At 42.3% G+C, this 25,881-nt stretch overlaps 1 protein-coding gene across 1 annotated transcript; it reads left to right on the forward strand.

Annotated features, from left to right (window-relative positions):
- Positions 1-19,311: 19,311 nt before the first annotated feature.
- Positions 19,312-25,795, forward strand: gnpnat1 (glucosamine-phosphate N-acetyltransferase 1). Its single transcript, XM_041855634.2, has 6 exons — positions 19,312-19,481; positions 21,300-21,463; positions 21,856-21,918; positions 22,325-22,452; positions 22,690-22,751; positions 24,655-25,795. Exons 1-6 carry the CDS (start codon positions 19,474-19,476, stop codon positions 24,800-24,802), a joined length of 573 nt encoding a protein of 190 aa, XP_041711568.1. The 5' UTR covers positions 19,312-19,473; the 3' UTR covers positions 24,803-25,795.
- Positions 25,796-25,881: the final 86 nt, after the last annotated feature.

The raw sequence follows: 25,881 nt of genomic DNA on the forward strand, positions 1-25,881 counted from the left end.
TGATTGAAATGCACCACAGTTTTTGGACTTCCCTACGCCAGTGCTATCCAATACAGGACATCTGAAAACTTTGAAAGCGCCTCTGTAACTTAGAACATACCTCCCACTTCCTAGCCTTATTATGAACCCAAACCAATTCACCCACAGAATAATTGGTGTATTTTCACTGCCCCCACTATTGTAGAAAAATTGTGTCAGCCAGCCTCGATACTAATTAATTGACAAATGTACACTTTTCCCTGTGATCTATACTGAACAAAAATATAAATGCAAAAAGCAACAATTTCAAAGATTTTACTGAGTTACAGTTCATATAAGGAAATCAGTCAATTTAAATAAATAAATTAGGCCCTAATCTATGGATTTCACATGACTGGGCAGGGGTGCAGCCATGAGCGGGCCTTGGAGGGCATAGGCCCACCCACTTGGCAGCCAGGCCCACCCACTGGGGAGCCAAGGCAGCCAATCAGAATGAATTTTCCCCACAAAAGGGCTTTATTCAAGACAGACATACTCCTCAGTAATACTCCTGTGTAATGATCATCCTGTTTAATCAGCTTCTTGAAATGCCACACCTGTCAGATGGATGGATTATCTTGGAAAAGGAGAAATGCTCACTAACAGGGATGTAAACAAATTTCTGCACAAAACTTGAGAGAAATAAGCCTGTGTGTATGGAACATTTCTGCCATCTTTTATTTTAGCTCATGAAACATGGGACCAACACTTTACATGTTGCATTTATATTTTTGTTCAGTATATATGAAGAATGTCATGTTAACCCGTGAGCCCGAGAATGTGCCTATTGAGTAACACAGTATGAGTCATAATACCCATAAAACCTAGCGGTAAAACCCGGAAATGGTTCCAATTGTTTTTCCACCATTACATTTTCCTTAAGGGATTTTAGAAGTACTGCATATAAGGTTGTGTAGGCTTACCCTGGCGTGATGTTTTGATAACTGCACAAATCTCTCTCAGACAAGGTAACTTTTATCAATATATTTGCCTGTAATTACCCCCTAAAAATGAAATGCTAATTAGCCGCTAATGTGTCTATCATACAGAACTACACATCCTGTTGCAAGCTTTGACGTAATCACTCAAGGCCCAGGGTGGGAAAAACATCCACATTTATCCATGCAAACTCTTATCGACAAGTAGCAAGTAACCTAGCAAGTAGATATTATAGCCTTTTTAGTTTCTCATGTAAATAATTTATATAGTGTATTTCTTGTGTAATTTTTCCACTTACCTAGCAAACTACTGTAGCATCTTTACATTTCTATATATTTTTTATTACCCTGGCCTTTGTAGCTAACTAGCTAACCTTAGGTCTCTCCATCGATCAGAAGCAAGGATGGTTCTGTGCTATGTACCGGATTGTAACCGCTACTCCGATAAGCACACGTGCATTTGATCATTTTCTGACCTCTGTAAGCGAGAGGCATCGCTAGCTGCTAGCAAGCTTTATTGGTTAGGTCAAAAATTGGTGGTTAGCTAGATGCTTTTGAAAATTACCTCGATAACCACTGACTGTAGTTATGTGTACAATGCACAAGTAACAAGAAAACCAGCACAGGCTAGCATAATGACTGTTGTGACCTTCTTTGTGAGCTAGCCAGTTAGTTAACGTTAGTTCACGGTTTGTGTATTCATGCTTTTTCACGTGGTGACATGCTAGCTAACGTTAGCCCACCAGGGCAGGGATATAGCTGGCGAATGTGACTAACGTTAGCGATTAGCGCTAGCTAGCTAACGTTCAATATCCCTGCCATGGTGGACTAGTTAGCATGTCACCCACTGTGTGGTCTGGGGAAAAGTCTGACTACACGAACGATGAGCTAACATATCTAGCTAGCTAAACGTTAGCTACATATTTGTGCCCTGGTGGGCTAACATTAGCTAGCATGTCACCACGTGGAAAAGTGTGCAGACAGAAAAGGTGAGCTAACGTTAACTAGCTGGCTAGCTTGCTCACAAAGGACTGGGCTCAATGTTTTCCCATAGAAAACACATGGTTTTGTTCCACGAGTTCATCCGTTATACATGACTAATCAAATGACCTGTGAAGTCAGTTATACATGTCAGCAGGGAAGGAAATGAAGGTAGCTCGAGTCTAGTACTTTTCAGACTGGGCTAGTAGACAATGTGCCAAACTAGCCTGACACAGGAGTGAAATTTTGCCTTTACAAACATCATATGCCACAGATTTAGGACCTGAATGTTACCCGTGCTAGTAGAAATCGTGGTCTGCTGGCCAGTGCCCAAAATCCTTATGTTCCATCCCTGCATGTCAGTCCCTTTCAGACGATCCCCCTTATCAGTGTTGGTCCTCCTCAGTGACCTCACGGCTGAGGGTTTTAACTTTCCTCTTGAGAATTAGAATCAGAAGTACAGTAGCATAACTCATCGCAATACTCCACCTCTTTGGGCAAATAGTACTCTTTGGGCAAATAGTACCCTAGACTGTCCTGATCATGTAGTTGAGCATTCCAGATAATTCCTCCATCCCAGTAGAAATGTCCCATCCACATAGTAGGATTTTAGATGAGCAGATAGACCAAAGCCCAGTCTATTTTACTGTTACTATAGTCAAGTCTGTGGGTTATGGTGTTTTAATATAGATGTTACCATTTTAGTAATCAACTTAGCTAGCTAGTAAAATTAACATTTTTTTGTATTTCAGATGGGCGGACCGGAAACCCAGTGGCAACACTCGGGTCTGCAGCTGCCATTTTCCAATGGGAAAGAGAAATGGCCCTGTATTTACCAGAAAAGGTAGCTCATCCACCATGGCAGAAGAGGAAGATCCAGACTGTTGATTGGGAAACAAGAACAAACAATGAGGCATGAGGATTGGGTGTTGAGGGACCACTTGTCACATGGTCCAAGGTGGCTTGGACCACCCACCACTGCCCAAATGTCTCTTTGTTTTCCAGTCCAACAGGAGTGCATCCCTCAGGCCATCCGGTGCATGGACGTCCTATGCCAGTGTGATCCAAGCACGAGTGTCCAGTTGTGGAGTTTGTAGATGCATCGAAATTATGACTTTATGTCCCCTTTTCCTCATGTTTTAGACATGAGGCGTGACATGGGGAACATCACTCCCACCCCACGAGAAGCAGTGCATGATCAACGCCACCCTCAGCAAGGAGATCTGCTGGAAGTGATGTAATCTCTCTCTCACTCTGGGGGTAAGATCATTTAAACATCACAGATATAAATTCCCACTGTGCCCATGATAAAATGCAATGTGAATTATGTTGTACTACTGAATGAAACTGTGTGGAGATGCACTCAGACCAGTTCTTGTGATTGAACTTACGTTAACTACCATAGCGCTTTCAGCAAAATGTGTATGTACAGTACCTTGCAAAAGTATTCATCCCCCTTGGCGTTTTTCCTATTTTGTTGCATTACAACCTGTAATTTAAATTGATTTTTATTTGCATTTCATGTAATGGACATACACAAAATATGAAGTGAAATGAAACTTGTTTAAAAAAATTCAAAAAAATAAATGACAGAAAAGTGGTGCGTGCATATGTATTCACCCAATAGTTATGAACGCTCACGTTTTCTTTTTCTTTTTTTGTCTTATTTCTTGTTTGTTTCACAATACAAAATATTTTGCATCTTTAAAGTGGTAGGCATGTTGTGTAAATCAAATGATACAAATCCCCCCAAAATCCATTTTAATTCCAGGTTGTAAGGCAACAAAATAGAAAAAATGCCAAGAGGGGTGAATACTTTTGCAAGCCACTGTAATATAACCTATTCTGGGAGCCTAGTGTGTGTGTATGAACTATTTGGAATATTTTTGGACCATTGGCTTCCCTGAAAACAGGTACTGACAGGAGGTGCGACAAGAACGCTGATCCAGGCCCCCCCAAAAAAAAAAACCGGATTGGAATAGAACCTCAAGGTAAGAACTAAAACTGATTTGTGTGCAGATGTTCACTGTTGCAGTGCCAACTTTGGGAGCATGTGGTCCTTGAAAACTCCTCTAGTCCAGCAATATGAGTCTGCCAGAGGTAGTCACGCTGGATGGGGATGGTGATGGAGGCTTTGGTGGTCCACACAAAGAAGAAGAAGATGTCCCTTCCAGTGATGTGGAGCTGACCTTGGATCTGATGCCAGTAAGGATGGCCTTCACGGAAGCGGTACAACGCTCCCTCCTTGATATAGAAATCCTTCGACTTCACTGCCTCTTCAATGGTATGGTCCCTTGCACCATATGGACACTTGACCTCCACCACTGCTGTGGTGCCCACCAGACCATCCGGTGAGGCACCCAGGATCCCAGACCCCATGACCCAAAGCCCTGACTCTTGCAATCCATTCCTGTAGCCATTTTGAATGCCTTGATGCCCTCCTCTTCGTTATTTGTGCCCCACTTTACAGACAACACCCCATCCAATGACTGTGATCTGAGGACCTTTTTAGCAGCGACGGAGTAATGCGCTTCGCCCTAACCACTGCTCCAAAATTGCTGGCCGTGAACCTCCCTCTCCTCATAGTGTGCCAGTTTGGGTTGGTGCACTGTCCAAATGTTGCCTGCCGTATAGCCTCCTGCTGCTCCACCGACAGCGCCATGCCAGCATGCCCCAGGTGCACATGTTTTTTAACAATGTCCGGTACAGACAGGGAGGGTAGCGGTTGTTCTGGCTCAGGATCAAGGATCCATGCCATTCCACTAAACCTGCCCCGGAGATGGTTCCTTAGCCACTGAAGATCCTCCTCTGTGGGCTCTCGGGATAGAGGGTTGTAGTCTTCGGCCGGGTCCTGTTCCTCCACTGACTGCACCTGGTTAGGCACGGCTGGCTTCCTCCACTCACATTCCACATCTATACAGCTGATATTGTGAATCGCAATAATAGCCAATGCAGCCGCATGGCTACACTTATTTTACATTTTAGTCATTTAGCAGACGCTCTTACCCAGAGCGACTTACAGTTAGTGAGTGCATACATTTTTCATACTGGCCCCCCGTGGGAATCGAACCCACAACCCTGGCGTCGCAAACGCCATGCTCTACCAACTGAGCTACATGGGGCCATTCGCATGTGGTAGAGAGAATCCCCTGGTCACCTATAGATACCTGCCAAGAGGAAGGATGTTAAGTGCCACATGCCTTTCAATGCATGACTTTGAACACCTTGAAATGCATTTGTTGTACGAAATGTGCTATATAAATAAAGTTTGATTTGATTGATGACATTACAGCTGTAGATATTTAATAAACTGCAATTTTCACATGAGGACAAGTGCAGTTTTTCTATAAACTTTTAATTGATAACTTGGTAATTTATCACTTGACATATCAATCATATGGTGGGAAGGATCCTATAAATCAAGACTGTGTGAATGCATGTACCAATAAATAGATACTGTGCCTTTGAAGACTTGTCTCTGGTCAAGTCTGGTATTCGGGGTAATCTGGTTAATAATTATTTATACAACGGGTGGGTCGAATCCTGAATGCTGATTGGTTAAAACCTCATTCCAGCCGGTGTCTATTCAACAATTTACCACCGGCTAAATCTATGACATTAAAATGCCTATTTACTCTGTTCCATCTGACTGTGCAATACACTGTCTCATCAGCCCAGCCAGGTAATTTATAAACTTCATATCCACTATAAAAAGCATCTAGACATTATCTCACATTTCTTTTAGACTAACATTTTGTTTTCAACTGCGGAGATTTGTATAAACCTTGCTGTCTGTCTCTTCGACATTTGCAACATTGTTTCAATATTCAAATTTGTTTTCCAGCAGTCCCATAGTAACGAACGTGTCGGGAGTCGGGACAAGACAGACAGGCAGGCAGCGTTTCTCAGCCAGTTGAAATCATGAATCAGCTGGCATTATTTGTATGGATATATAAGTAATGTCAATTGAAAAAAGGTCAAACGAAAAGAAGTGCAGCTAGTTTGCAGTCTTTCCAGCTTCAGTATGAAGTGATTGTGTTACCTGTGTTGTTGGCTTGCTCCTCTGAACATCAGTGTCCTGACGAGTGAGCACATTTTCTATGCCAGGTGAAATCGCGCCTCATTAGCTAATTGTTATGGATGTTTCCAAATAAATGTCACTAGAAAACAGCTTAAACAAATGCAAATGAACATTTAGAACGAACGACTGGGTCGCGTCCATAGATACAGAACAAAAAGACTGAACGGCTGGGGAGCGTCTCTGGCAACCGAACCGATAGAACGAACGACCAGCCGGCTTGGGTAGCAACCCTAGATTTGTGTCAGGACTATATCTTGTGGAAGGATGAAATAGTATGAATAAATTCATCAAAATAACGTTTTTAATGAAGTCTCAGGCCTAACAATACCCGTGCCAATATATCCTCCAAACATCGGCTTCTCTGGCATTATCACTTAATTATACCATGGCATTGTTGAATACTTGTTTCTGATTGGTTTGAAGGGCATTCTAGAGTGTGCATTATGTCCCTATAACGCATGGTATAATTGCACAATAGAATTCAATGGCTATAGTTAATTCTTACATGTTCTATATTTGAGCTGCTTATGAAAGCAAAAGTCGAATTGAAAACATTGGCATTGTTGAACTCGATTTTCATAACAGCAAGCTAGGACTGATGGTTTGGTTAGCAAAACTAGCAAGATTGATTAAGTGGCTATTTCCTTGTAGAATGTTGACAGCTGTATAGAACACATTGTATTGCTAAGATGCTCAAACTTAACTTAATAGCTACTCTCACTGACACAGGATAAACTTTCTCCCTCATGCTGGCCCTGACCAAACCAGTAAGTTGACCCTCACTATAGCTGCACTTCTCCACATGACCAGACTTATAGTGGTCTTCTCCCCTTTTAATGGTCTTCTGCTCATCCTTGAAAAATGTAATATGGTCTGAACTAGACACCAAAGTCTACATACTGTACAAACAATTATCTAGGCTAAGCAAAAGTGTAGTCAGTGGCTAGCTAAGACAGAGAAAGGGGACGGAATAAGTTAATCACTTTATTCAATGAATTTCAATACAGCACATGCATTCATCATGGATTGGCACAGGTCTCTGATCTGAGATGACATGTAGGAGCTTCCTGCAGGAATTTGTAGTCTTGCTGAGATCTTCTCTGTTGCTAATAACAAATAATGAGTAAATTGAGGCAAGTATATTGATAAAACTCACCTTGTCCGAGAGACAATTGCACGGTTATCATAACGTCACGCCAAGGTAAGCCTACACCAAACACATACACTACATGACCAAAATGTGTTTAGATTTGTAACACAATAGGGAATAAACCCTGATTTATTTTCAACTGCAAGTACTGCTTCGGGACTCCTGACTATACACCACATGCTCCAGGACTTTGGCAACTAGTAAGTATTTTTTAAACCTCCGGCTTTGGGCTGGAAGTGTCAATGTGTAGTTCATACATGCATAATCTATGAGTATTGCTGCACATGCAGTACCAGTCAAAAGTTTGGACACACCTACTTAATACAGGGTTTTTCTTTGTAGAACAATAGTGAAGACATCAGAACTATGAAATAACACATATGGAATAATGTAGTAACCAAAAAAGTGTTATTCAAATCAAAATATATTTGATATTTGATATTCTTCAAAGTAGCCACCCTTTGCCTTGATGACAGCTTTGCACACTCTTGGCATTCTCTCAACTAGCTTCATGAGGTAGTCAGTCACCTGGAATGCATTTCAATTAACAGGTGTGCCTTGTTAAAAGTTAATTTGTGGAATTTCTTTCCTTCTTAATGCATTTGAGCCAATCAGTTGTGTTGTGACAGGGTAGGTGTGGTATACAGAAGATAGCCCTATTTGGTAAAAGACCAAGTCCATATTACGGCAAGAACAGCTAAAATAAGCAAAGAGAAACAACAGTCCATCATTACTTTAAGACATGAAGGTCAGTCAATCTAGAACATTTCAAGAACTTTGAAAGTTTATTCAAGTGCAGTTGCAAAAACCATCAAGCACTATGATGAAACTGGCTCTTAAGTAAGCATTTTACTGTTAGTCTACACCTGTTGTTTACGAAGCAATGGACCAGAGCTTGAGTGGATTGCCAGGAGTACAATGCTACCTGGATGACATCCTTGTTACTGGAAAGGACGAAGAGGACCATCTCCAGAACTTGGATGCGACCTTACAGAGATTAAAGGACTACAGACTGCGAGTTCGTAATGACAAATATGTATTCTTCCAATCATTGGTTGAATACCTCGGACACGTCATCGACGCCACTGGCCTTCACAAGGCTTTGTCCAGGGTCAAGGATATCTTCGATGCCCCAGCTCCTCAGAACGTCAGCCAACTACGTTCTTTCCTGGGGTTACTGAATTACTATGGATGCTTTATCCTCAGGTCATTGTGGAATGGTTTGCATGAAGGAAATTGCAGGAAGCTACTTCTGGTGGCCTGGATTGGATGGAATCATTGAGGAGAAAGCGAAAACATGTTCCTCATGTCAGAAGGTTCGTAACGTACCTCAACTTGCACCTCTTCATCCATGGGATTGGCCGGAGGAGGCGTGGAAAAGCATACACATCGACTTTGCAGGCCATTTGAATGTTCCTTGGTGAAGTGTTTAGTCGGTTCGGATCACCACTCCAACTCGTTAGCGAGTTCCCAAGAAATGGCCACGTTCCTACAGGTGATTAGCATACAACACATCAGGTCCGCACCGTATCATCCATCAACCAACGGGCTGGCGGAGAGGTTTGTCCCTTAAAAGAGACTCAGGGTCAAGGGACACTGCACCAACCCTTGAACAGCTTCCTGCTATCCTACAGGAACACACCTCCTGCAACCACAAAGGCTTCGCCTGCATCGCTTCTCATGAAGTGAGATCTATGCACACTTTTCAACCTACTCAAACGCCAGAACTCAAAGGAGACAGTGTGACGTCAACAGGAGAGTCAACGGTTGTGAACTGAGAACAAATGACAGAGTTTTCAATCCTGGAGAAACTGTCTTAGCTAGGAACTACCTCAACAGACCAAAGTGAGTTCTGCTACAGTCACTGCTCAGACTGGTCCTGTGTTCTGTGTTACTGTTGAGCAACACCTACAGAACCATCAGTCAGTCGTAATTGGTCCAGAACTGTTACTGGGTGACACCCTGACCCAGCAGTCATCACCTAGGCGCTCACAGTCACGTTCTCAGGACACTGACTCAGCCGCACCCACACAAGTGTGTGACGAGACTGTGACACAGGCTGCTTCTACATCTGTATAGCTTGCTGTTTGGGGTTTTAGGCTGGGTTCCTGTATAGCACTTTGTGACATCTGCTGATGTAAAAAGGGATTTATAAATGTGATTGATTGATTGATACTCACATGACTACACCTGTGTCAACGCCACAGTCTAAAGACATTGTTGTTGAGAAAAAGTTTGACCGCCATTCAGTAGCGACCCGTCATTCAGGGCAGGTGGGGCAGTCCTTTTTTTCTTTTTTTGCCTGTTTTATTTTATTTTATTTCACCTTTATTTAACCAGGTAAGCCAGTTGAGAACAAGTTCTCATTTACAACTGCGACCTGGCCAAGATAAAGCAAAGCAGTGCGATAAAAACAACAAGACAGAGTTACATATGGGGTAAAAAAACATAAAGTCAAAAAAATACAACAGAAAATATACAGTGTGTGCAAATGTAGCAAGTTATGGAGGTAAGGCAATAAATAGGCTATACACAAGTTTTTGAGCCGTTTCCGCTCTACTTCCTGAACTCCTCCCGTCGATGCAATCCACTTCCGTTCTACCGGGCTGGGTTTGTTTCGCTAGCTAGCTCCGTTGTGCCGACAAAGCACTGATATCGCAGTGACAAAGAGGATATAAAAATTACAATTACAACATGAAGAAAAGTGGTTCGGGAACGACGTGTGCGGTAGTTGGTTGCAAAAACTCGAGAAAGCACCTGAACGAGTGGCTAGATAGAGAGTGCTACGACCACAAACCAGCTACGAAGAGGCAATGTCCATGCGCTCCATTGTTTACATTTTTTCGCAAGCCTGATACCGACTCGGAATCAAGGACCTGGCTGAAGGCATTGAATCTAAAGAAACCACCCCTCAACGTTTTTGTTTGTTCCTATCACTTTGTTGACCAAAAACATACCAAGGATAATCCTTTCCCAGAGTTGTGGTTGGGATACAATCGCCCTCCCCAGCCAAAGAGGCGTCAACTCACCCAGCGGACCACTGCCTCCCCCCAGATAAAGAAACGCAGACTTGAATCTGAGGGTAAGTTCAGCAACTTTAGCTATGAAGCTGACAATACTGTTAATTATGAAGAAGTTGTCATACATTAACATTGCTACCGGTATTTTGCTAAGGCAGTTGATTGTTTTGGAGATGGGACAAACAATGCCCACGATAGCTACATCATTAATTGTGTGTGTGTGTGTGTGTGTGTGTGTGTGTGTGTGTGTGTGTGTGTGTGCCTGCCTGCGTGTGCCTTAGTCTACATCATAAATACAATGCAAGGTGGCAGGCTGTTGTGATGATGATTGTGTGTGTGCGTGTGAGTGCAATGTTGTAGTACACATTTTTCCATTGTGATGTTTGTAGTGAGAGGACTCTATGCCTGCATTAATTTAGCGCCATCCATGTTTTCTCTTCCCCTTTTTAGATGCTCCAGAAACCTGTCAGCCTGTCTGTGAGGCCGTGCCTGCTACACCAAAATTTCGAGATGCCCAGACCCAATGGGAGGATCCGTCACATATTGATCACATTTACTGTTCAACAACACAGTCTGTTAAAGTAGACAAGGCCACACAGTGCGAGGCAGAAATGGGTCCTACTGTGACCAGCACCACGGTCATTGATGATGCTAGGTCCCGGCTGTATACAGGAGTGCTTATGGTTCAATTCTTCACCCTGGTGACGGTGTTGTTGCCTTTCAGTAAGCCATCAATTACCCTTCCTGTTGTTGACCAAATACTTATGACGTTGATGAAATTAAAACTAAACCTAATATTAGGAGATATTGCTCACCGCTTCAATGTGTCTACATCCATGGCAAGCATTGTGATTAGTCACTGGATTGACGTGATGGGTGAACAGTTCAAAGTCCTGATCCCCTGGCTTCCAAGAGAGACCATTCGTGCCACCATGCCCTTGTCGTTTCAGAGGAACTACCCTCGAACCACCTGCATCATTGACTGTGCCGAAAGTGCCATGCAGAGAGCCACAAACCACGACTCAAGGAGTGACACTTTCAGCCAGTATAAATCACGCAACACTGTGAAATATCTCGTCGCTGTGGCCCCTAATGGGCTAATCATGTTTATATCTGATGCCTATGCTGGCAGAAGCAGCGATAAGTTTATCACCATGGACAGTGGGTTCCTAGACTATCTGAGGGCTGGTGGTGAGGTCATGGCGGACCGTGGGTTCACCATTCGAGACTTGCTTGATGAGAGAAGGGTCAGTTTGAACATCCCTGCTTTCACCTACAGGCGCAATCAGTTGACCAATTAGGAGACGACACGCACCAGGCGAGTAGCCAATGTCCGCATACATGTGGAAAGAGCAATCCAGAGACTGAAGGTGTTTAAGATTGTATCCCAGAATGTTCCCATCAGCATGGCACCGAAACTGGACAACATCTTAACCATCTGTGCTGGCCTAGTTAACCTGAAGAGTCCACTGATCAGTGAGGTTTAGAAACTTGCCCTGTGTCCCTGTCTACCAACACCCAGCCATGTTGTTCATTAAATACAGATAAACACAACAAATACTGCATGCATTGTATTTTTTTATATTATATATGAATATTTTCATAGTGATGTAATTGTGTGGGCTGCTTTTGTATTTTACTTTTTAATACCTGTTAAGATTAAACACGCAATCTTTCTTGTTGAAGCCATTTGTTTAGTTTTCTCAAAACAATTAATTAATCCAGTGTTATTTATGTACAGTATGAGCTTACTATGAATTATGAACTGTGTTAAAATAAATTGTAGCACTCTAAGGATTGAAATTACATCAAACTTTATTTTCACTCAAACAGTAGGCACACTGATATATTGCACAGCATAAAGAGATCATGTAAACAATGGACATCTGTTGGCTCCTGTGGGCATGACCTAAATAAGGCAGTTTATTTTGGTTTTAAAATGCTGAGATATTTACTGCAGAACTGTAACCTTCCCTCAACAAAATCATCAACAATTTTCGGGAGCATGTGGGCAAAGTAGAATGTGCGCAGCCTTATGATATGCCCCTGGACAAAGCCTTGGTCGTAGGGTACTTCGATTTCTAGGTGCTCAGTTTTGTTCCAGATCACCAACTTGGAGTGCTGAAGCCCTGTGCAGTGCATCCCAATTTGTACCTGCATGTAGTAGCCTTTTCCAGTCAAAGTAGTAGAACCGTGTTCCCAAGCTAGCGTCGACATCGCTGTGTTTACACCGGCAGACGTTGTGCAAACAACTTCCGGCGGAAATGAAATGCATTTGTGTAGAGTTATGGCGCCACCCGGGATACAGCGCGTAAACTTGTGTATAGTGCAAAATAATTACAATTAGTATTAACACTGGAATGCTAGATGTGCAAGAGATTATGTGCAAATAGAGATACTGGGGTGCAAAAGAGCAAAATAAATAACAATATAGGGATGAGGTAGTTGGGTGGGCTAATTTCAGATGGGCTGTGTACAGGTGCAGTGATCGGTAAGGTGCTCTGACAACTGATGCTTCAAGTTAGTGAGGGAGATAAGAGTCTCCAGCTTCAGAGATTTTTGCAATTCGTTCCAGTCATTGGCAGCAGAGAACTGGAAGGAATGGCTGCCAAAGGAGGTGTTGGCTTTGGGAATGACCAGTGAGATATACCTGCTGGAGCGCAGACTATGGGTGGGTGCTGCTATGGTGACCAATGAGCTAAGATAAGGCGGGGATTTGCCTAGCAGTGATTTATAGATGGCCTGGAGCCAGTGGGTTTGACGACGAACATGTAGTGAGGACCAGCCAACAAGAGCGTACAGGTCACAGTGGTGGGTAGTGTATGGGGCTTTGGAGACAAAACGGATGGCACTGTGATAGACTACATCCAATTTGCTGAGTAGAGTGTTGGAGGCTATTTTGTAAATGACATCGCCGAAGTCAAGGATCGGTAGGATAGTCAGTTTTACGAGGGCATGTTTGGCAGCATGAGTGAAGGAGGCTTTGTTGCGAAATAGGAAGCCGATTCTAGATTTAACTTTGGATTGGAGATTCTTAATGTGAGTCTGGAAGGAGAGTTTACAGTCTAACCAGACACCTAGGTATTTGTAGTTGTCCACATACTCTAGGTCAGACCCGTCGAGAGTGGTGATTCTAGTCGGGTGGGCGGGTGCCAGCAGCGTTCGATTGAAGAGCATGCATTTAGTTTTACTAGTGTTTAAGAGCAGTTGGAGGCTACTGAAGGAGTGTTGTATGGCATTGAAGCTCATTTGGAGGTTTGTTAACACAGTGTCCAATGAAGGGCCAGATGTATACAAAATGGTGTCGTCTGCGTAGAGGTGGATCTGAGAGTCACCAGCAGCAAGAGCGACATCATTGATATACACAGAGAAAAGAGTCGGCCCAAGAATTGAACCCTGTGGCACCCCCATAGAGACTGCCATAGGTCCAGACAACAGGCCCTCCGATTTGACACATTGAACTCTATCTGAGAAGTAGTTGGTGAACCAGGCGAGGCAGTCATTTGAGAAACCAAGGCTATTTAGTCTGCCAATAAGAATGCGGTGGTTGACAGAGTCGAAAGCCTTGGCCAGGTCGATGAAGACGGCTGCACAGTACTGTCTATTACCGATCGCGGTTATAATATCGTTTAGGACCTTGAGCGTGGCTGAAGTGCACCCATGACCAGCTCGGAAACCGGATTGCATAGCGGAGAAGGTACGGTGGGATTCTAAATGGTCGGTGATCTGTTTGTTAACTTGGCTTTCAAATACTTTCGAAAGGCAGGGCAGGATGGATATAGGTCTGTAACAGTTTGGATCTAGAGTGTCACCCCCTTTGAAGAGGGGGGTGACCGCGGCAGCTTTCCAATCTCTGGGGATCTCAGATGTTACGAAAGAGAGGTTGAACAGGCTAGTAATAGGGGTTGCGACAATTTCGACGGCTAGTTTTAGAAAGAAAGGGTCCAGATTGTCTAGCCCAGCTGATTTGTAGGGGTCCAGATTTTGCAGCTCTTTCAGAACATCAGCTGTCTGAATTTGTGTGAAGGAGAAGCGGGGGGGCATGGGCAAGTTGCAGCGGAGGGTGCAGAGTTGGTGGCCGGGGTAGTGGTAGCCAGGTGGAAAGCATGGCCAGCCGTAGCAAAATGCTTGTTGAAATTCTCGATTATTGTAGATTTATCGGTGGTGATAGTGTTTCCTAGCCTCAGTGCAGTGGGCAGCTGGGAGGAAGTGCTCTTATTCTCCATGGACTTTACAGTGTCCCAAAACTTTTTGGAGTTAGTGCTACAGGATGCAAATTTCTGTTTGAAAAAGTTAGCCTTTGCTTTCCTGACTGCTTGTGTATATTGGTTCCTAACTTCCCTGAAAAGTTGCATATCGCAGGGGCTATTTGATGCTAATGCAGTACGCCACAGGATGTTTTTGTGCTGGTCAAGGGCAGTCAAGTCTGAGGAGAACCAGGGGCTATATCTGTTCTTAGTTCTGTATTTTTTGAATGGGGCATTTTTATTTAAGATTGAGAGGAAATTACTTTTAAAGAACAACCAGGCATCCTCTACTGACGGAATGAGATCTATATCCATCCAGGATACCTGGGCCAGGTCAATTAGGAAGGCCTGCTCGCTAAAGTGTTTTAGGGAGCGTTTGACAGTGATGAGGGGTGGTCGTTTGACCGCGGACCCGTTACGGACGCAGGCAATAAGGCAGTGATCGCTGAGATCCTGGTTGAAGACAGCGGAGGTGTATTTAGAGGGTAAGTTAGTCAGGATGATATCTATGAGGGTACCCATGTTTACGGATTTAGGGTTGTACCTGGTAGGTTCGTTGATAATTTGTGTCACATATACATTTGCAAACAATGTAAAAAAGAACAATAATAATCATTGAGTTAATAAAGCCGCATACAAACATGGTCTCTTTTTTGCTTTCTTGAGGAAGGCAGCTCCAAAATGCAGGCGTTTCAGCCTAGCTCAGTGCTTTCTGTGGTGGTGGAGCGTAGGGGTTGGTAATGTTCTCTAGTTGCGCCGTGATTGGCGCAGTGTTCTGTCAGTCATGGGGACACTTCGTCACTGCAAAATCTACGGGGAGAGCTCGAAAATTCAAGCCCCTTGGGTGCTGCCATATAGTTGCGGTGTCATTACAGCCTGGGGTTCGATCCCAGGCTGTGTCATAACCGGCCGTGACCGGGAGTCCCATAGGGTGGCGCACAATTGGCCCAGCATTGTCCGGGTTAGGGGAGGGTTTGGCCGGTGGGGCTTTACTTGGCTCATCGCACTCTAGCGACTCCTTGTGGTGGGCTGTGCGGCTGCAAGCTGACCAAGGTTGTCAGTTGAAATGTGTTTCCTCCAACACATTGGTGCAGCTGGCTTCTGGGTCAAGCGAGCGGGTGTTAAGAAAGGCGGCTTGGCGGGTCATGTTTTGGAGGACGCATGACTCGACCTTCGCCTCTCCCGAGCCGTTGGGGAGTTGCAGCGATGAGACAAGATCGTAATCACGAAATTGGGGAGAAAAAGAGGGTTAAAAAAAAGGTAATTGGCCACAAATAAAATAACATAAAATCACGTTATATGTACCATAGCTTTGATTGGACTGATCATATCAACATCATACTTTCAAAAGCTAACAGTCATCATCATGAATCAAGTCGACAATCTACTGGCAAATCCTTTTCAATCCTTGTCATATGAAGAAAAATTATGAAGGGAAATTATAGATAAAACGTATCGGTGCTCATCGGACATTGGACATAAACATTACACAACAAGTTGGAAATCGCAAATTAAACAATGAGTGGTTTGGAAGGAATTATTGGCTAACTGCAAGCATTGCAAAGCAATCACTAGCCTGCTATTCAGTGGAGTGGGTGTGTGGTCCAAGTCAGGGTTTAAGGGTCTCTTTTCCAAGCTTAAAAGGATAAACATTCAACATTGGCCATGCTGTCAATCCAGCATGACTTCTGCCGCATTCGAAACAACTGGAAACTCGGAACTGGGAAATCTCAGACTTCAGTGAGTTCAAGGCACCTGGGAACTCTGAAAAAAATTTGCTCCGCCTGGGAAAATATGTTTTGAACGGTCATCCAACTCGGAATTCCAAGTCGGGAACTCTGGCCTCTTTCTAGAGCTCCAACCTGAAGATCACTGACATCATGATTTGACCTTGTTTTTTTCAGAGTTCCCAGTTGTCTTGAAAGCACTATAAATCCAGAGAATACCAGACTTTGATGACAAAGTGTGATTACAAATTTTACCACGAAGGACCGCCGTGCCACCTTTCTGTTCAAGTGAGCACAGCACAACAAGGTGAGTCCAAAAATGTATTGTATACTGCTGCATAAATTATGTAATATGCCAGGGAGATATGTATACTGTAGCTAAGAAAGTAATACTAAGTGTATGTTTTGTAGTAAGCTGTTAGTAGCCCATGTGCCTCACCCTAATAATTTGCTCCCTTTTCCCCTCATAATTTAAGCCTACTGTTCTGACTTGGTGGTACACATTTAGCCTATAGCCTGTTTTAGAGAAATGTAATCATCGAATATTGTAAGAGCTTTCATTGTCTGCTTATACAGTGCCTTGCAAAAGTATTCATCCCCCTTGGCATTTTTCCTATTTTGTTGCATTATAACCTGTAATTTAAATTGATTTTTATTTGGATTTTATGTAATGGACATACACAAAATAGTCCAAATTGGTGAAGTGAAATGAATTTGAATAAATAAATTACGGAATAATGAGGATTTCTATCAGCCTAATCGAGGTCTAGATTACATCTCACATTCCAGTGATTGAATTTGTAAACAAGGCTGTATGGCATTTCTCATAATGCCAGTAGTATAATGCCAGGAGCCGCTTGTGGATTTGACAGCTCTTACGCAGTTCCACCTCCGACACTGCCAATACAACCGCTATACGGATGTCGGCTAAAGCGGATCTGATTCAATAGAGCCCTAGTAGTTGTTCTCTTTACCACATGCTGTGAGATACATTCCCCTATGTCCTAGTGTAGCACTACGGACATTGGACCTTGAGCTTAATATCTATCTCATAAACCAGTAGGGGAAATACCAGTGTGTTCCCTCAGAACATCTGTTCTTTGGAAACATGAGGCCTTAGGCAATGGGAAAACATAAGGTTTGTTGGTGAAGGAGTTGAAAGGGAGTCATTCTCATTTGGACAGTGTCACCGTTGTTGTATCCGGGTTTAGTTTACATGCTGCTCATTGGGTGATTATAAGTGACTACATTTCCTCACTCTCACTCACTCATTCACTCACTCAGACAAGTGATTAATGGTTATGTGTGTGACACAGGATCTCGGGTTCTGAAATGGCACTAGAAGAGTGGTGAACTTAACTAGTGTAATGCATTCCAGATTGGAACCTGTTTGGTTGGGTGTGGACATTCAGTGACGCAAGTTGATCTTTGACAGACCTGTTGTTCCTCATTAGGAACTGTAAAGCTGTAGGAACTCTTTCCCAATTTGTGTGCAGCCTATTCCCAGCTTGTTTAGGGCTTTGGGGTAAAATCACAGTTAAAATAAAACGACTGTTACTCTTATCTACTAAAATAAGATATCCTCGTCCTACCCAAAACGAGTCTTGCTGACACGTAATATTAAATATTTCATTGATTATTTTTGTGAAATGTATTATTATTTTGGAATAATGATGGACTGGACTAAAATGCTCTCATGAAAGTTCATCTGATACTTGTTGACATCAATGCCCTGTCTCCGATAGACACCAATGTGATAGCAGCTGGGTCTGGTCACAGTCATATACAGTGCCTTCGGAAAGTATTCAGATCCTTTGACTTTTTCCACATTTTGTTAGGTTACAGCCTTATTCTAAAATTGCTTAAATATTTTTTTTACCATCATCAATCTATACACAATTATCCCGTAATGACATTTTTGCTAATTTATTAAAAATAGAAAACTGAAATATCACATTTACATAAGTATTCAGACCCTTTACTCAGTACTTTGTTGAAGCACCTTTGGCAGCGATTACAGCCTTGAGTCTTCTTGGGTATGACACTACAAGCTTGGCACACCTGTATTTGGGGAGTTTCTCCCATTCTTCTCTGCAGACCCTCTCAAGCTCTGTCAGGCTGCGTTGCTGCACAGCTATTTTCAGGTCTCTCCAGAGATGTTCGATCGGGTTCAAGTCCGGGCTCTGGCTGGGCCACTCAAGGACATTCAGAGACTTGTCCCGAAGCTACTCCTGCGTTGTGTTGGCTGTGTGCTTAGGGTCATTGTCCTGTTGGAAGGTGAACCTTCGCCCCAGTCTGAGGTCCTGAGCGCTCTGGAGCAGGTTTTCATCAAGGACCTGTTTTTGCTTTGTCATTATGGAGTATTGTGTTTAGATTGATGAGGGGGAAAAAAACAATTTCAGCAATTTTAGAATAAACCTGTAACTTAACTAAATGTGGAAAAGTCAAGGGGTCTGAATACTTTCCGAAGGCACTGTATACTTGTAATCATTAAGGACTGGGGAGTTTTTCAGGATAGAAAATAAACTAAATGGAGCTAAGCATAGGCAAAGTCCTAGAGGAAAACCTGGTTCAGTCTGCTTTCCACCAGACACTGGGAGATGAATTCACTTTCCAGCAGGACAATAAACTAAAACACAAGGCCAAATCTGCACTGCAGAATAGATGAGTTACAATTTTGACTTAAATCTACTTGAAAATCTATGGCAATACCTGAAAATGGTTGTCTAGCAATGATCAACAACCAATTTGACAGCACTTGAAGAATTCTGAAAAGAATACTGGGCAAATGTTGCACAATCCAGGTGTGGAAAGCTCTTAGATACTTAGTCACTGCCAAAAGTGGTTCTACAAAGTATTGACTCATGGGTGTCAATACTTATGTAAATTAGATATTTCTGTATTTCCTTTTCAATAAATTTGCAAAAATGTCTAAAAACATGTTTTCACTTTGTCATTATGGGGTATTGTGTGTAGATGGGTGTGAGGAAAAAAGCAATTTAATCAATTTTGAATTCAGGGTGTAACACAACCAAAAGGTGGAATAAGTCAAAGGGCATGTTTATGGCTCTTGGTCTGGTCTACTTAGTTAATTGACTTCCATTGAAAACTCGGAGTGGGATGTCACGCTTCCTCTTCCGTCTCTGGCTCCAGCCACTCTGCCACGTCATACAGGAGTGCTGTCAGAAAAAGGAGGAGGAAGAAAATATATCCTGGTTCGATCAATGATGTAAACTAGTGATACACCCGAAAAAAGAGATCGATCAAGTATTCATTCCGAGATTTATTCATCTGTACGTGTCCTTACATTGATGTCACCGTAAGTACATTGACATATTTTCTTGATTTAGCTAGCTACGTTAGCATAGCTGAAGAGCAATGTTGTGAAGTGTAGCTAACGTTAGCTAGCCCAGTAACGTTAGACCTCTGATTAATTATTTCATTAGATAGATAATTAATGAAATAATTAATCAGATGTCTAATATTAGGCTACTAACCAGCTAGCTATGTCAATTTCTGGCTAAGTGTATTATATAGTTGAGAAATTGGCTATTGGCTCTAATCTAGTCTAGATTAAGTCACATTTAGGGTTAGCTAGCTAGCTATAATAAACATATTAGTAAGAGATGGCATGTTAGCAAATGTCAGAAAATTGAAAGCTAGTTACTGTCACTAGCTAGCTAGTTGTAGTAACGTTAGCTTGTCAGGACAAAATTACCTATGAAAAGGTGGATACGTAGTAGTACGAAAGATTTTGGCAAAGATTTTTTATAACTAAACCATTGTTCTATCTGTGCTTGTGGCAACATAGCTACTGTGTCTTTTTATAAATGGTTAACATTTTATGACAGCTAGCAGTGGTGGAAAAAGTACCCAATGGTCATAACGTTACTTGAGTAAAAGTAAAGATACCTTAATTGAAAAGTAAAAGTGAAAGTCACCCAGTAAAATACTACTTGAGTAAAAGTCTAAAATATTTGGTTTTAAATATACTTAAGTATCAAAAGTAAATGTGATTGCTAAAATATACTAAAGTATCAAAAGTAAAAGTATAAATAATTTCTAATCCCTTATGTTAAGCAAACCAGAGGACACCATTTTCTTGTTTTTCAATTTACGGATAGCCAGGGGCACACTTCAACACTCAGACATAATTTACAGATGAAGTATTTGTGCTTAGTGAGTCCACCAGATCAGAGGCAGTAGGGATGGCCAGGGATGTTCTCTTGATAGGTGCTTGCATTGGACCATTTTCCAGTCCTACAAAGCATTCAAAATGTAACGAGTACCTTTGGGTGTCAGGAAAAATGTATGGAGTACAAAGTACATTATATTTTTTTTGGAATGTAGTGAAGTAAAAGTTGTCAAAAATAGAAATAGTAAAGTACAGATACCCCCCAAAAAACTACTTAAGTAGTACCTTAAAGTATTTTTACTTAAGTACTTTTTACCACAGTCAGCTAGCAATGAATTAGCCTAACCATACTCTTCTAGATTCATCAAGGAAACTAGACCAGTCCTTCACTGTTTATGAAACAATTCTAGGCAAGACAATTGACTTTGACCACCATCACTCAGTACCCTTACTTGGTGAAAGTGGAGGTAGGCCTACATTCTTGTTCTATGGCTGCACCCAAGGGTGTCCACATAGTGGGGTAGGTCCAACTCCTGTTCCATGTCCTGGATAGGAGGAGCGTATGGGATGACATATCCTGAACACAATACAGTTGGGACATAGGAGATAAGGTGTTATTTCACTTTACAAAGCCAAGAGGAGAGAACCCCCCCCCCTACTTTAGTAGTGTCATTCAATGATTCATACAATTTCCTCAAGTTGAATGTTAGTCACTCACTGACATTGTCTCTACCATTTTGGAAACTGCTCTGAGTGTCTTTCAACCCACTTTAGACTCATTTTGGCCTTCATTACTATTGTATACCGTATTTGCTCGGTTAAAGTCAACTGTCTGTGCAGAAGAACTGAATTCGTCATTTCAAAAGTAAACATATTAAGCTAATATTGGAGAAAGGATTTACACACTATATACAGTCAGTATTTGATAAGTACATTCATTTTATTCCCACACCTTTAGGTCAGTTTCACTAACATTAAACGTGTGTGTGTGTGTGTGTGCAGAGCCTGTGGGATGCTGCTGGATGAGACACCACTATTCGATCCAGCTCTGCTGCAGGAGCTGGACTGGAGTAGCAAGACAGTGTCCTTCTCTCCCCCCATCTCCCCCTCCCAGCCTGGGGAAGGTCTGGTCCTCAGGCCCCTCTGCACAGCCGACTTCAACAGGGGTAAGGAAGGAAGGGCCACTACAACACACTGCTTTACCTGGGTTGTGTTCATTAGGCACCAAACGGAAGAAAACTGACTGAAACAGGAAGGGCCTAGCTGGACTTATCCAATGGGAAACGGTCATTTGAGTTTTCCGTTGCAAAACCTTTTGCTACAGTGTTCCCTTATGAACACGACCCTGACTGACATATTCCAAATAACAAGACTGACTTAGCTGAACAACAATAAGAGACTGACTTGTCCCTTACAATAGTGGCATTCCTGAAAGTCAGTGTTTTCACAATAAGAGACTGACCTGTCTGGTTCAACAGTCATGCTTTCTATTCTATGTCTAAAATAAAAGTTTGAATGTAAGTTTCCTAATAGTTCCAATGTTGTTTTTGCTACACAGGATTCTACAAGGTGTTATCCCAACTCACAACTGCAGGGGATGTTACGCCAGAGCAGTTTATTAGTAAGTTCCAATCAAAGCCTAGGTATGGCAATACACATTGACTGGTTAATTTTGCCATATTATAAAGTGAATGTACATGCAGATTTTTCAAAGACATGGTATGTAAATCCTAAAACAACCATCAAAAAAATATTGATATGCTGAAGAGCTATACTGTCGTTTACTTCTAAGAACTAGTTCATATTTTATTTAACCTTTTATTTTGACAGGAAGTCATGCCGAGACCCAGGTCTCTTTTACAGATGAGCCTTGTATACACATCAATACACAAAAAGCAAAACACAATCATAGAAAACAAACACATTCTTCAGTAAAAAGGTCCTCAATAAGCCTTTTGCCATATGATATCCTGTCTGTCAGATATAGATGCGCACACTATCTAAAATGATCCTTTATATTTTCTCAGAGAAATTTGAGCAGATGAAAAAGACTGGGGACTACTATGTCGTCGTGGTGGAGGACACAAACCTGGGACAGATTGTTGCCACGGCCACATTGATCACAGAGCACAAATTCATTCATTCCTGTGCAAAGGTAGTGTTTACCAACAAGCAATCTACATTAAACCCTCCCTGGATCTATGTCAACTCATCTCCTTTATGATTTATGTACTTTGGTCTAATCTTATAAGGCCAAATCTTGACAGAAGCACACGTAACATATCATTGCATTGATGACAATTGGATATTTAGCTAAAACCCACACGTTTGTCACATAGTTATTCAGCCCATTGAAGACTTCTGTATGTCTGACATTTTGTCTCATTCACAGAGAGGAAGGGTGGAGGAGGTGGTTGTCAGTGACGTGTGCCGGGGAAAACAGCTGGGGAAACTGTGAGTAGTCTCCACTGAGCTTAAAGGAAGAATCCACCCAAACATTTTATTTGGGGATTTTTTTCCATTAGTCCACTGTTCCAGTGCCAAAATGTTTTCAAGATAACATCATGATGTTGTGGCAAGTGACACTTTGCTTCTTGAAAATCCTATATCTTGACAAGAAGCAAAGTGACACTTGCCACATGATCATGTGTTATGCTGAAAACTTGACATGCAAAATATTTTGGGACTGTATTAACGGTGAAATAATGAAAAAATATAAACTCAGCAAAAAAAGAAACGTCCTCTCACTGTCAACTGCATTTATTTTCAGCAAACTTAACATGTGTAAATATTTGTATGAACATAACAAGATTCAATAACTGAGGCATAAACTGAACAAGACATGTGACTAACAGAAATTGATCATGTGTACCTGAACAAAGGGGGGGTCAAAATCAAAAGTAACAGTCAGTATCTGGTGTGGCCACCAGCTGCATTAAGGACTGCAGTGCATCTCCTCCTCATGGACTGCACAATATTTGCCAGTTCTTGCTGTGAGATGTTACCCCACTCTTCCACCATGGCACCTGCAAGTTCCTGGACATTTCTGGGGGGAATGGCCCTAGCCCTCACCCTCCGATTCAACAGGTCCCAGACGTGCTCAATGGGATTGAGATCCGGGCTCTTCGCTGGCCATGGCAGAACACTGACATTCCTGTCTTGCAGGAAATCACGCACAGAACGAGCAGTATGGCTGGTGGTATTGTCATGCTGGAGGGTCATGTCAGGATGAGCCTGCAGGAAGGGTACCACATGAGGGAGGAGGATGTCTTCCCTGTAACGCATAGTGTTGAGATTGCCTGCAATGACAACAAGCTCAGTCCGATGATGCTGTGACACACCGCCCCAGACCATGTCGGACCCTCCACCTCCAAATCGATCCCGCTCCAGAGTACAGGCCTCAGTGTAATGCTTATTCCTTCGATGATAAATGCGAATCCGACCATCACCCCTGGTGAGACAAAACCGCTACTCGTCAGTGAAGAGCACTTTTTGCCAGTCCTGTCTGGTCCAGCGTCTGTGGGTTTGTGCCCATAGGCGATGTTGTTGCCGGTGATGTCTGGTGAAGACCTGCCTTACAACAAGCCCTCAGCCCAGCCTCTTTCAGCCTATTGCGGACAGTCTGAGCACTGATGGAGGGATTGTGCGTTCCTGGTGTAACTCGGGCAGTTGTTGTTGCCATCCTGTACCTGTCCCACAGGTGTGATGTTCGGATGTACCGATCCTGTGCAGGTGTTGTTACACGTGGTCTGCCACTGCGAGGACGATCGGCTGTCCAGCCTGTCTCCCTGTAGCGCTGTCTTAGGCGTCTCACAGTACAGACATTGCAATTTATTGCCCTGGCCACATCTGCAGTCCTCATGCCTCCTTGCAGCATGCCTAAGGCACGTTCACGCAGATGAGCAGGGACCCTGGGCATCTTTCTTTTGGTGTTTTTCAGAGTCAGTAAAAAGGCCTCTTTAGTGTCCTAAGTTTTCATAACTGTGACCTTAATTGCCTACCGTCTGTAAGCTGTTAGTGTCTTAACGACCGTTCCACAGGTGCATGTTCATTAATTGTTTATGGTTCATTGAACAAGCATGGGAAACAATGTTTAAAACCTTTACAATGAAGATCTGTGAAGTTATTTGGATTTTTACAAATTATCTTTGAAAGAGGGTCATTCTGTTTATTTAGTTAAGACTTCATTGGTAGTCCTTGCCTCTCTTCCAAACCCTGTTCTGTAAAACATGGACGTTACATTTCACAGTTCAGTGAGGATGTAGCTTTAGCCAACTTGTCTGGCAAAACAAGGCAGGCTATTGTCCTTTTGTTAAACTCTTCGTTAACGGTTCTTGTTTTCTCTCACCAATTTCAGGTTAGTGTCGACCCTCACTCTCCTCAGCAAAAAACTAGATTGCTATAAAATAACACTGGAATGTGCACCCAACAACGTGGCCTTCTACAAGAAGTTTAGCTACTCTGCATCAGACGAGACTTACATGCAGTGTCGATTCTTTGATTGAGGTCAGGAAACGTAGTTCTCCCTCCCTGGGATTTGACTTGAATAAATTGGTTCCAGGACATTGTCATATTGGTTCAACAGCCTAGGACCCCACAAAGTTCAAGTCGTCTCCCCACCATCAGTCACTGTCCCTCTGGTCACAAAGCTACCTCACCTGGGGGAGATTTGGCATTGTGTCCCTGGCTTCCCCAGCTTCTTAACAACGGAATGTCAATCCAGTCTGGAATTCGGGGACTCTGCGCTTTATAGGAAACACATTGAATAATTTTTCATTTTTTTGATTCACAAATTTAAGTGTTAAGAGGGTTTTAGTTAATTTACATCAAATGTTAAAATTGCAATTTAACATTTGCAGACTGGTCCACATGTGAGATATGCATAGGCAAGTGTGAAAAGTCCCACTGACACACGTACAAAGACCATTTGGTAACACTTTAGTTGGAATGATACCTTAATGTAGGCCAGACAACCTGGGACATTCATTATGCTAAGGTGCTGCATATTTATTTTGGGAAATTTGACAATCACCCACTCAGATTGTATTTTCTGTTCATTGGCAAAGACTTTGATCTTTGTGCCCATTAGACAAATAACTGTGCTTGCAACCTATTGGCCTACGTGTAATACAGAATTGCGGTCAAGTTTGAAGAGAGCCCTTTCAATATTTTATATATATAAAATGATGCTTTCACTAGTGATCAACGGTACATCGGTTATTTCAGACCTCAGGAAGTTTGTTCTACACAAGTAAAATCATGTATAGGTTTGAGGGAATTCTGTTCAATAAAATACATAGCTATGTTTGGTATGAAGATATGGTTAAAGAATTGCCATAAATGTTTGTGGGGTAAATTAAATGTAATTGTGAAAGCTTATTTATTCAACCTTAGATTTTTTCATAATTATGCATTTAGCCTTGGCAACTGGGGACATTTGTATTCTATTTATTTAGAATAAATTCTATGTAAAATGCAAATAAATTCTTTTTACACTGGTTGTTACTTTGTTGATCAAAATACAAAAACCTGACAGAATATTTGGGAGCATTGTGTTAGTGTGTTAAATTGATAATATAAAGAA

The sequence above is a fragment of the Coregonus clupeaformis genome, chromosome 29 (genome assembly GCF_020615455.1).
Source record: "Coregonus clupeaformis isolate EN_2021a chromosome 29, ASM2061545v1, whole genome shotgun sequence".
Lineage (NCBI taxonomy): Eukaryota > Metazoa > Chordata > Actinopteri > Salmoniformes > Salmonidae > Coregonus > Coregonus clupeaformis.